This window comes from Myotis yumanensis, unplaced genomic scaffold, assembly GCF_028538775.1.
Source record: "Myotis yumanensis isolate MYYU_CA2020_CCGP unplaced genomic scaffold, mMyoYum1.0.hap1 SCAF_5, whole genome shotgun sequence".
NCBI classification, from domain to species: Eukaryota; Metazoa; Chordata; class Mammalia; order Chiroptera; family Vespertilionidae; genus Myotis; species Myotis yumanensis.
In genome coordinates, this window is record NW_027223756.1 from 104402007 (window position 1) to 104414547 (window position 12541).

A 12541-nucleotide genomic window follows, 5' to 3' on the forward strand; every position below is an offset into this window, starting at 1 on the left:
ATTGCTCTTGGCAGTTCTCAGAACGGTCCCCGGACCAGCACATTGGCCTCACGAGGGAACACGTTAGCAATGCAGGTTCCCCGGCCCCTCCCAGGTCTGTAGGATGAAACCCCGAGGCCGGGCCCAGCCGCCTTTGCGGTAAGAAGCTCCCCCGTGTCCCGGCACCCGCTGGAGTTGAGATTTCCAAGTCCTTCCTCGTCAGCACTTTCCTGGCTAGATTTTATTTTTTATTTTTCAGAAAATTTTTATTGATTTCAGGGAGGGAGAGAGAAATAGGAACATCAGTGATGAGAGAGAATCATGGACCGGCTGCCTCCTGCACGCCCCCCACTGGGGATGGAGCCCACAACCCGGGTGTGTGCCCTTGACTGGGCATTGAACTGTGACCTCCTGGGAGCACGCCGGCTGAGCAGGCTTTTCTGTGTCTGACCCCGAATCCTTGCAGCCCCTGATGGGGGATCTCAGCTGCTTGTCGTAGATGCAGCTTCTGGGGTCCCCAGCACCCCGTTCCCACGAGTGGTGATCTTTAGGGCATGAGCACGGGAGTGCTGTCCCGTCTGGTGATGGTTTGTGTTGAAGAGCTGACGTGAACCCCACCGTGGGGCCTTGTGTGAGAGGGACCGAGTGCCCCGTCCGCTGGGCTCCCTGGGCCCGGCTCTCCTCTCCCTTTTCCTGCTTTTATCTCCTCTCTCCCAACGACGTGGGAGCCCGGGCCAGCGCCACCAGTAGCGAGCATTGGTTTCTCTCGGGGCCTCGGCACCTGCACCCGCGTGTCTGCAGATCGTCCAGGGCCGTGGTCAGCAAACTGCGGCTCACGAGCCACATGTGGCTCTTTGGCCCCTTGAGTGTGGCTCTTCCTAAGCCTTAGGAGTACCCTAATTAAGTGAATAACAAGGTACTTACCTATATAGTTTAAGTTTAAAAAATTTGGCTCTCAAAAGAAATTTCAATCGTTGTCCTGTTGATATTTGGCTCCGTTGACTAATGAGTTTGCCGACCACATGCGAGCGCGCACGTACAGTGCAATTGAAATTTCGTGGCCCATGTGCAGAAGTCGGTATTTTGTGGAAGAGCCACACTCGAGGGGCCAAAGAGCTGCATGTGGCTCTCGAGCCGCAGTTTGCCGACCACGGGTCTAGGGGGTCGCGGTCAGTGCCCTCGCTCCGCGGCCCCAAGGCGGCACCGAGGGCCGCAGGACGGACGTTCTGGAGCCTCAGCTCCCGGAGGGGCAGCGTCCGGGCGGGACTGCGCTGCGTGTGCTGCTGACGGTCGTTATCTGAGTCCTGTGTCCGCGAGGAGACAGGTTAGCGCCAGGGCTGGAGTGTCACCGTGGAGCATCGTGGTCTCTTTCAAGGGACTTTGCTGGATGGAGAGCCCAGGGTCTCAAAAGGCAGACGTGGCAGCAGCTGTGCCTGGAACTCCTGGAGGCTAAGGGGACACCTGGGTCAGTAGGAGCAGGGCTCCTGGGCGGGCACACAGGCCCTGGCTGCGGGGTCGACGGGCCGGCCTGTCCTCCCTCTGGGCCCCCAGGGGGCTGAAGGCGGACAGAGCAGCCGTCTTTCTCCCTGTGGGTGGCTGAGTCACCGGCTGGTGGGGGCTGGGGGCCGGGTCTGGTTCCAGCTGGCCGGCGTCTTTGTCCGGAGCCTGTCCCCGAGGTGCCCGTGCCGTGGGGTGTTAATCATTACCTCGTCCTCCTTCTCGCCAGCAGGAGGGGGGACCTCCCAGGGCGCCAGGTAGGATCCCACGCCCCACCTGGGCTTCCGTCCTGGCCACTGATCGGTACTCCCGGGTGTGGCCCAGCCGGGGCCAGCGGCTGGCACGCGGTGCGGGCTTTGGCTGCGGGCCCAGGACCGTGCAGGCTCCGGGCGGGGAGGGCGGGGAGTGCACGCCCCTCGCCGGGGTGCCTTCGCGTGTGGCCCAGCCGAGGCCAGCTTCCTCCCTGCGACCCGGGCATGCACCTCGCTGCCCGATGTGGGCGCAGGGAAGGCGAGAGGCCCCCGGACCAGCCCTCCTTCCTGCCCCCGCGTCCAGGGGTGTCGCTGAGCTCACGCCTCCGGTGAGGGTTTGGCGGGATCCTGAACTCGTCGGTTAAAATTAAAGAGGAAAACGAGGCTGGCAGTGGAGGTGCCGTGGCCTGGCTGTCCCCCCGCCCGGGCGGCGGGAGGGAGGCCGTGCCCGGCCCTCGCCGAGACCTCTGCCTCTGGGGGGCCTGCGCTGGGGGGAGGCACGTGCCAGGGGAGGTCATGCTTATGTGGGAGCCGAGTGGGGGAGGGGCTGTTTTGGAGGAAAACCTCAGGCCCTGGAAGAACAGAGGCAGGAAGAGGAAGCCCGACCACGTGTGTGGCAGCCCAGACCCCCCGCTGGCCACGGGGGGGACCATGTCGCCTCACGTGGCTTCCTGCCTTCCTTGTCGTTAGGATCCTCCTGTGTGGGTGTAGAGGGACCCTCATCCTCTGCAAACACGGGTTTCGTGGACACAGTTTTGGTTCCTGCTCTCTCGGCGGGTGGAGTATTTCGTCATTAAAATTCCACTGCGGACATTGCTTCCTTCTTGCCGATCCTCCCCCGAGGACATTTTCCCATTGGCTTTAGGGAGAGAGGAAGGGAGAGGGAAGAAGAGAGAGAGAGATCGGTGTGAGAGAAGCACATCGCTGGGTTGCCTCCTGCACGCGCCCCGACCAGGGCCCGGACCAGGGAGGAGCCTGCAACGGAGGTACGTGCCCTTGACCGGACTCGAACTCGGAGCCGGGGTCCCCAGGCCGACGCTATCGGTTGGGGCGAATGTGAGATTCAACTGGGGTCTGTGTGGTCCTCTCCTGCCGGGGAGGGGGGTCCCCCTGCTGGGCGAGGGAGCAAGACGTCTCCACACACACCAGTCGGGGATTCTGGCTGAGAGTCTCCCGTTCGCATGCAGCAGTGGTTCTCAACCTTCCTAATGCCGCGGCCCCTTAATACAGCTCCTGGTGTTGTGGTGACCCCCCAATTCCATTGTTACACATTGAACATCATTGAAGCACAGTGATTAATCACAAAAACAATATGTAACTATATATGTGTTTCCGATGGTCTTAGGCGACCCCTGTGAAAGGGTGGTTCGACCCCCAAAGGGGTCGCGACCCCCAGGTTGAGAACCGCTGGCATACAGGGACCTGCCACTTGTCAGGAAAGGCCCCTCCTGGCCAGTTCCATGAAAGAACCTCCCCCCACCCCCGCCCCGTGTGGTCCCCTGTGCGTGAGTCTGTGGGTGCGTTTTAAGCTCCACCCTCCTCACCCTGCACTCGTGGTGGGAAAGGGCCATGCCCTCGGGGTCAGTAGCTGGCTGGGTGGCGATGAATCTGCCCACAGGGAGCTTAGAGGAAAAGAGAGCTCATCAGAGAGTCACAGGAAGACCCACTGACCACAGCCCCGTTGCGGGCACAGAGGGGCCGCGAGGGAGATTGTGAGCGCTGGCCTGGAGGCAGGGTCTGAGTGCGGCTGCAGGGGTGAGGACAAGCATGGCTGGCGGTGGGAACAGCATGCACGGAGCTTCTGTGTTAGGAGGCACTGAGATGGCAGGCAGGGTGTGCAGGGTCGCTGTCCCCCGGGGGGGGGCCAGACCACGCAGCCCCTGTGGGGAGCCCTCATGATGCTCTCAGGGGGACGGTGGCAGGAGCTTGGTACCTGCAGAACCAGTGCAGACTCGGGATGGTGCTCTGATGTGACGCCCAGTGGTGGTTCGGGAAGGAAGACATCATATGGGATATAGTTTCCCATTAAAACAATGCAGGGGTTCGCCCTGGCTGGTGTGGCTCAGTGGCTAGACCAGGGGTGGGCAAACTTTTTGACTCGAGGGCCACAGTGGGTTCTTAAACTGGACCGGAGGCCGGAACAAAAGCATGGATGGAGTGTGTGTGTGAACTAATATAAATTCAAAGTAAACATCATTACATAAAAGGGTACGGTCTTTTTTTTTTTTAGTTTTATTCATTTCAAACGGGCCGTAGTTTGCCCACAGCTGGGCTAGAGCGTCAGCCAGCGGACCGAAGGGTCCCGGGTTCAATTCCGGTCGAGGGCACATACCTCGGTTGCAGGCTCCTCCCTGGCCTCGGCCCCTAATTGGGGCACGTGCAAGAGGCAACCCATTGGTGTGTTTCTCTCACATCGATGTTTCTCTCTGTCTCTCCCTCTCTCTTCCTCTCTCCCTAAAAATCAACGGAAAAATATCCTCGGGTGAGGATTAACAACATCATAACATAATGTTTCTGCACAGTTTGTATTATTTCTGGGTTTTCAGGAGAAGGCTTGTCATACTTAGTAGAGAGCAAATATACTTTTAGTTGCATTTAAAGGTATTTTATTTACTTTACTAGAGGCCTGGTGCACGAAATTGGTGCAAGAGTAGGCCTTCTTTCCCCCGGCTGCCGGCACCGGCTTCCCTCTGGCACCCGGGACCCAGGCTTTGTCTGGAAGGTTATCTGGAAGGTCTCCCCGTCTAATTAGCATATTACGCTTTTATTATTATAGATGGCTTTTATTTTTTTAGAGCAGTTTGAGGCTCACAGAAGTACAGAGGTGTCCTGTACGGCCCCTGCCACACGTGGGCTCCCCTCCCATGTTCAGTGTCCCCACCAGAGGGGACATTTGCCACAGTTGATGAACCCCAGGGGCACGTCCTCCTCCCCCAGCGTCCACAGCTCGCATCAGGGCCACTGGCGCTGCACGTGCCGTGGTTTGGACAGACGTAGGACACACCTGCCCGTCGCCACCGGTCACACGGCCGGGTCACTTCCTGACTCGGATCATCCCTGTGGGCCTCCTGGGCCCTGTCTGGGGCCTTCCCTTTGCCGAGTGGCACAGAGTTGGACTCGCACAGCGTGTGGCCGTGGCCGTGGCTGCTAGCGGCTGCCACTTAGGAACGTGCGTTGAAGCTCCTCCACGTCTTCTCACGGCTTCGTAGCTCATTTCTTTTTAGCTCTGAGTACTATTCCACTGTCTGGATGGAGCAGTTTCTTTTTTAAAAAAATATTTTTTTATTGATTTCAGAGAGGAAGGGAGAGGGAGAGACAGAGACATCAATGAGGAGAGAGAATCGTGGATCGGCTGCCTCCTGCACGCCCCTCACTGGGGAGGGAGCCCACAACCCTAGGCATGTGCCCTGACCCGGAATCGAGCTGTGACCTCCTGGTTCATACGTTGACGCTCAACCACTGAGCCACGCCGGCCGGGCTCTATGCCCTTTTTAAAACTTTATTCTAGTGCAGCAGCCACCAGGTGCGGGTGGTTACGTTACGTAGGATTTAAATTTCAGTTCCTCAGGCCCCGCAGGTGCAGGCGGCTTCTCAGTAGCCACGGAGGCCCCTCCTGGGACAGTGAGGTCATGGCCTCTCCTGTCCGTCTGTCCTCCTCCCTCTCAGAAACCAGTTCCAACAAAAGACCGTGCTGAGTGACTTGTTTATACAGCGTGTCCGTGACCGAAAGACAATACGAAACAGAAAAGAAAGAATAGAATGAGGTTCACAGGGGCCTCTCTTCTGGGCGGCCTGGCCCGTCCCCGGCCTCTGCGACGAGAAATGGGTTTGTTTCCCAGCTGTTTGGGACACAGAGTGAGTGACAGTTTGAACAGTAGGTGCCTGGACTGGGTGCCCAGCCCCCTTGACACACACCCGTGGGCGCTGCGGACCACCGGCCCGCCACCCATGTCCGCGTGGGCTTGGGGCTGTGACAGGCCGGGGACATAGGCCACGGACACAGGCCATGGACACGCTGCTGAAAGAATTTTTTTGCATGAATCTCGTTCCGGGAATTCAGACCATGTGGACTTCAGGGCCCTAACGTTTTCTTCCCTGCAAGTGGCCAGACGAGCAGACGGCCTGCGAGGCTGCGCCGTGGACCATGTCCCGGGACGTGTCCCTGAGCCTGGCCACACCCTGCCTCCCACCACGGCCCTGGGACCAGCGTCACGCACCTCCCTGCTGTGGGAGCAGCGTCCTCTCCACCTTCACTTGTTTAAAGCCCTCGTGTCCAGTCGAGCAGCATCTGACGTGGGTGATCCACGCGTGTGTCACGTGCTGCTTCTGCTCGGAATGGCCGTGTGCCCTCTCGCCTCGCCGTCCTTGGACACTCGCTTGGAGGGGGAGGACAGCGCCCTGGACATGCGCTGTTTCACCTCTTGCTTGCCTGCTATTGATTCCTTTTCTTTCTTTTTTTTTAGGTCGCTTGCAGCGCTTGCATGCTGAGAAGGTATGGTTGTTAAACTGTGGGCGGTGGGTTTGTGCGGACGGGTTCGTGGGCAATGAGAGAGAGCAGATTCCGGTGACGGCTGGAGTCTGTGTAGGTGATCCTTGAGGTAAAAGTGTCCGGTTTTTGCGAAGTTCCTGCCGGGACCTTTTCTCTGTCCGGGCGCTGGTTGCTTGTATGGCGTCAGCGCCCACGATGGTTGGTAGCCCGGGGGACGGCAGTTGGCACCTGGTGGCCCCCCAGGCGGGGTCATCCCTTGTCACGGGGCCAGCGGACGGTTCCCTGTTGCACCTGGTCTGCCCCCATGGAGGGCAGGAGGTTGGCCAGCCCTGAGCTGGGGCACCCACAGCAGGTGCGGGACAGGCGTCCTCGCTGCCGCCCTCCAGGGCCCGGACACACCAGGCCTTCTGACCTCCTGTTCAGCGTCCAGCCCAGACGAGCCCCGAGTGTGTCTGCAGGGACTCGGGGTGTCCGGACGAAAGGCAGACCACACTGCAGGGCATTTTCCTGGGGAAAGTGTCCCGGGTAGAACTCCTACCTGAGCTGTTGTTTGTGAGTCAGTGTTTGCCTGGTCTTAGCAGGGAAGGTAGCTGCCGAGATGGAAGGATTGAAAGAGAGACCCGCCTCTCGCCCAGCTTCCTAGACAGACTGGTGCTCAGTGAAAAGATGAGCTGATGGTCCCTAAGCTGAGGGTCCCTGAGCTGAGGGTCCCCAGATGCCCATATCACTTGGGAAGTCTCGGGTCACACTGGAGTGTGTACACAAGGCTCTCTTACCGCGGCAGCCTGCACGGCCGTGCCTGTGAGCTGTCCTCGCTCAGTGACCCTGCAGGGACACAGGTGCTTAAAGAGGATGGGGTCCTGGGGCAGGAGCCAGGCAGGTGGCCGTGGTGAGGCTGTGGCCAGTGGGCTGTGCAGTGAGGCTGTGCCCAGGGCTGTGTGGTGAGGCTGTGCCCAGGGCTATGCTGTGAGGCTGTGCCCAGGGCTGTGCGGTGAGGTGGTGCCCACAGGGCTGTGTGGTAAGGCTGTGCCCGGGGCTGTGTGGGAGGCTGTGCCTGGGGCTGTGCCCAGGGCTGTGCGGGAGGCTGTGCCTGGGGCTGTGCCCAGGGCTGTGCGGGAGGCTGTGCCTGGGGCTGTGCCCAGGGCTGTGTGGTGAGGCTGTGCCCGGGGCTGTGTGGTGAGGCTGCAGGGCTGTGCCCAGGGCTGTGCGGTGAGGCTGTGCCCAGGGCTGTGTGGGAGGCTGTGCCCGGGGCTGTGTGGTGAGGCTGTGCCCAGGGCTGTGTGGTGAGGCTGTGCCCAGGGCTGTGCGGTGAGGCTGTGCCCAGGGCTGTGCAGTGAGGCTGTGCCCAGGGCTGTGTGGTGAGGCTGTGCCCAGGGCTGTGTGGTGAGGCTGTGCCCAGGGCTGTGCTGTGAGGCTGTGCCCAGGGCTGTGCGGTGAGGTGGTGCCCACAGGGCTGTGTGGTGAGGCTATGCCCAGGGCTGTGTGGTGAGGCTGCAGGGCTGTGCCCAGGGCTGTGCGGTGAGGTGGTGCCCACAGGGCTGTGTGGTAAGGCTGTGCCCGGGGCTGTGCGGGAGGCTGTGCCTGGGGCTGTGCCCAGGGCTGTGCGGGAGGCTGTGCCTGGGGCTGTGCCCAGGGCTGTGCGGGAGGCTGTGCCTGGGGCTGTGCCCAGGGCTGTGCGGTGAGGCTGTGCCCGGGGCTGTGTGGTGAGGCTGCAGGGCTGTGCCCAGGGCTGTGCGGTGAGGCTGTGCCCAGGGCTGTGTGGGAGGCTGTGCCCGGGGCTGTGAGGCTGTGCTCAGCGGCTCTGTCTTTGCAGCGATGATGACGTCCTGCCTGCCGTACCTGGTGCTCCTGTGGGGCGCCCTCGGGGTCGCCGACGCCGCCAAGATCATCGTGGTGCCGCCCATCATGTTTGAGAGCCACATGTACATCTTCAAGACGCTGGCCGCCGCCCTGCACGCTCGGGGCCACCGCACCGTGTTCCTGCTGTCGGAGGGCCGCGACCTGGCGCCCTCGCCGCACTACGGGCTGCGGCGCTACCCGGGCCTCTTCAACAGCTCGGCCTCGGACGCCTTCCTGCAGGCCAAGATGCGCAACATCTTCGCGGGGCGGCTGACGGCCGTGGAGCTGTTCGACATCCTGGACCACTACACGCGGAACTGCGACATGATGCTGGGCAACCGCGCGCTGCTGCGGGCGCTGCGGCGGGAGCGCTTCGACCTGCTGCTCGTCGACCCCAACGACATGTGCGGCTTCGTGATCGCGCACCTGCTGGGCGTGCAGTACGCCGTCTTCTCCACCGGCCTCTGGTACCCGGCCGAGGTGGGCGCCCCCGCGCCGCTGGCCTACGTGCCCGAGTTCAACTCGCTGCTCACGGACCGCATGAGCCTGGTGCAGAGGATGAAGAACGCGGGCGTGTACCTGGTGTCGCGGCTGGGGGTGCACCTGCTGGTGCTCCCCAAGTACGAGCGGGTCATGCGGAAGCACGGGCTGCTGCCCGGCCGCTCGCTGTACGACCTGGTGCAGGGCTCCAGCCTGTGGATGCTCTGCACGGACGTGGCGCTGGAGTTCCCGCGGCCCACGCTGCCCAACGTGGTCTACGTGGGCGGCATCCTCACCAAGCCGGCCGGCCCGCTGCCCCAGGTGAGGCCCGCGCGTGCCGGGACCCGTGTCCGGAGGGGTCCCCGGTCGGTCTGGGTTTTCGGGAGCCGTAGGGGTGGTTACTTGAGCAGAAACGCTGCTGAAGGCGGGAGGACAGAGCCCACGCGTCCCCTTATGGGGGGAGGGGGGGTGTCGGGGCCAGGGGTCGCGCTCCTGCTGGGAGCGAGTCTGTGACGCCCGGGCCACTCAGCCACGTGGTCAGGACACGAGCTGGAGGGGTTCCTGACGCAGCCATCGCTGTGGGGTGTGAGCAGAATGTGGGGAGACGGCTGGTGAGTGGAGATGGGGAGACGGACGCCGAGTGGGAGTGGCTTTGCTTTAATGAAACCCAGTCCCCTCCGTGAGCAGGTCCCTGTCTGATCCGGGCCCTTAGGTATTAAACGTGAATGAAGGCCTGGGCCGGTGGTGCTCAGTGGTTAGAGTGCTGGCCCTGCACCGAAGGGTTGTGGGTTTGATTCCTGGTCAGGGGCACGTACCTGGGCACCCTCCTCCCTGCACCCCGAGGTCAGCAGCTCAGGGGCGTCCTCCCTGCACCCCGAGGTCAGCAGGCTCAGGGGCATCCTCCCTGCACCCCAAGGTCAGCAGGCCCAGGGGCACCCTCCTCCCTGCACCCCAAGATCAGCAGGCCCAGGGGCACCCTCCTCCCTGCACCCCGAGGTCAGCAGCTCAGGGGCACCTCCTCCCTGCACCCCAAGGTCAGCAGGCCCAGGGGCACCCTCCCTGCACCCCGAGGTCAGCAGGCCCAGGGGCACCCTCCCTGCACCCCAAGGTTAGCAGGCCCAGGGGCACCCTCCCTGCACCCCAAGGTCAGCAGGCCCAGGGGCACCCTCCCTGCACCCCAAGGTCAGCAGGCCCAGGGGCACCCTCCCTGCACCCCAAGGTCAGCAGGCTCAGGGGCATCCTCCCTGCACCCCAAGATCAGCAGGCCCAGGGGCACCCTCCTCCCTGCACCCCAAGGTCAGCAGGCCCAGGGGCACCCTCCTCCCTGCACCCCGAGGTCAGCAGGCTCAGGGCGCCCTCCTCCCTGCACCCCGAGGTCCGCAGGCTCAGGGGCGCCTCCTCCAGCTCTAGAGATGTTTCTAATTCAGGGGAATTTGGTCGTGGGGACAGACACGGATGAGAGAGGCAGAGAGCAGAGACCGAGGCCAGGTCAGGAGCCCATCTGTCACTCTGTCCTTCGCCAGGACGGCCGGGGGGGACACTGAGCGGCCGGTTTCTTGGACGCGCCGCCTGTGAGCAGATCAGACCAGGGGCGCAGCGTATGTTCTGTCCCTCACGGCATGGCCCGCGGCTTCCCCGCGATGCAGGGTGTGTCCACGCAGACGCTCGTCCCCACGCAGCCCGTGTGGGGGACACGCTGCGGAGAGGCTGTGCTGACCCCACCAGGCCTGCGGCTGCTCGGCACCTGCCTCGAGCTCATGGGTTAGAACGTCGGCCTCTCAGCGTGTCGTTTCAACCAGGGCTGTGTCCCTGCAGTCGGTTCCCCCCTTTTCCCTGTTACCCCCTCAGGCGGTTGTTCGGTTCTTGTTGGTCGCGTCCCGCACACGCCCTGCTGTGGAGCGAGCTCTTGTGTCCTTCACTCTCGTCGGGGCTCCGAGTGGGCCTCCCGGGCTCCAGGTCCGTGTGCTCTGGGCCGGTCCCTCCAGGTCCTCCCTCTGGGCCGGGCCCTGCAGGTCATTCCAGGTCCCTCCAGGTCCTCCCTCCAGGCTGGTCCCTGCAGGTCATTCCAGATCCGTCCAGGTCCTGGCTCCGGGCCGGTCCCTCTGGGTCCCTCCAGGCCGAGCTCGGCACCGTGGGCTCCTGCGAAATGTGCTCGTGGGGTTCCGCGCAGGTGTTGTGGGGTGAGCGCGTGTTTTCTCTTCCTTCTGTGAGCACTGGGCACTGGTTGAATACTTCCTCTCTTCGCTTAGGGCAGCGGTTCTCAACCTGTGGGTCGCGACCCCTTTTGGGGTCAAACGACCCTTTCACAGGGGTCGCCTAAGACTATGGGAAAACACATATATAATTACATATTGTTTTTGTGATTAATCACTATGCTTTAATTATGTTCAACTTATAGCAATGAAAATACATCCTGCACATCAGATATTTACATGACGAATCATAACAGTAGCAACATTACAGTTATGAAGTAGCAACGAAAATAATTTTATGGTTGGGGTCACCACAACATGAGGAGCTGTATTAAAGGGCCGCGGCATGAGGAAGGTTGAGAACCACTGGCTTAGGGCACGGGGTCTGGGCAGGCTGGTTGTTGCATCCAGCCGAGCATGTGTGTGCAGGTGCCTCTCAGGTCGTGTTCACGGGTGCAGGTGGCGGGGGGCGGCCCGGCAGGCGGAAGGGGGTTCCCGCTTACACAGCGAGCTTGCGCTTCCAGCAAATGCTGCGCAGTCATTAGACAGGCTGTTCACGTCGTATTTGATCACTAAAAAGCGTGATTAAAACCGAAACCGTCACTTGGGCTTATTCTGCACGATACAGAAAAACGCCGATTTTCAGAGGATGTGATTGAATCGCCACCTTCATGGGAGGATGTTTCCCCTGAGATTGGGATCTTACAGAGAACCACAGAGCACACAGGCCAGGTACACAGTGGGGTTTCTCATCACCTTAAAAGTTGTGTCTTTCGCCTTTGGGTTGTAGGGGGTTTTTAAATAGGTTTTGTAAAATACGTTTTTGCTAAAAAGGCAAACATTAAATTAGGGAAATGCTTCAAGCCTTTGCAGACTTGGTTTCATTTGGGGGAAGTTCATGCTTCGTTGGGAAGTACAGGGAGCAGCAGGAGGCAGGGAATCTTCCACTGGGCCCTCAGCTGGCTGCCAGGAACTTGGCGCAGTTCCAAACACACATTCCTCGCCCGGGGGGGGGGTGGGGGTGGGGGTGGGGAGGGTGGGGGGAGGATCCATGATGGGCAGCGCCTGCCGCTCACCTGTTCTCCGTTCACATGCCTCCAGCAATGCGCTTGCTCTTTTCGCTTCTTTTGTGCAACTCACAGCTGTTTAAGTCTTAAGTAACTTGTTCCATAAACAGAACCTTAAATAAGACTGGTTTGCTGGGACTTTTCGACGGAGAGGGCAGACACCTTTGCAGACAGGTGTGTTGGGCCACTTGGTCTGGCTGCTTAGAAGCGCTGGGTGTTCTCAGGAAGGGACGCCCGCCGGGAAGTGACTCACGTGCTGATGACGCACGCCCGCGCCGTCGGCGGGGCCAAGTCCATTTTCCCAGCAAGGACACGGGCGGCCTGTAGCCACGTCTGACGCGGAGAGTTGAGTGTATCTGCCGGGACCTGCGTGGTGACACAGCTAGAGCCTTTTTCAACCGTGCGGAGCAGCTGCCGTGTGAGGTCTCCTGACGCGGTTCCCAAGGCTGCTTCCCTTCTGGTTCGGTAGCTCCCCCGCAGAGACATGGATGGGACACGCGTGTCGCCGCTGCTCACGTGGATAACTCTGCCCTCTCAGCTGGCAGGGCCCGGGCCCCGGTTCTCAGAGCCGAGGTCTGTGGTCGCTGCCAGCTGGGGCCACAGCTGTGCCCTCGGACTCGGCAGTGGGTGCCCGGGCTAGACACAGCCCCAGGGCCCGGGACACAGTGCGCTTTGTGTGAGAAGCACAGAGAGTGACCCGCACACGCAGAGGCTGCGGGGAGAGCAGCGGTGCCAAGCGTGGCGGCG

General features: G+C 61.5%; 1 protein-coding gene across 6 annotated transcripts in view; it reads left to right on the plus strand.

Moving 5' to 3' along the window:
* The window catches only part of UGT8 (UDP glycosyltransferase 8), a 61410-nt gene that overhangs the window by 33709 nt on the left and 15160 nt on the right, over positions 1–12541 (plus strand). For 5 of the 6 annotated variants that reach the window (XM_070416885.1, XM_070416879.1, XM_070416880.1 and 2 more), the window contains 2 exons: positions 6191–6219; positions 8030–8856. In XM_070416885.1, the coding sequence (XP_070272986.1) occupies positions 8032–8856 (825 nt within the window). In that variant the 5' untranslated portion in view covers positions 6191–6219; positions 8030–8031. Of the gene's footprint in view, positions 1–2003; positions 2057–6190; positions 6220–8029; positions 8857–12541 lie in introns of those variants that run through there. The other variant, XM_070416883.1, reaches the window with a different exon arrangement.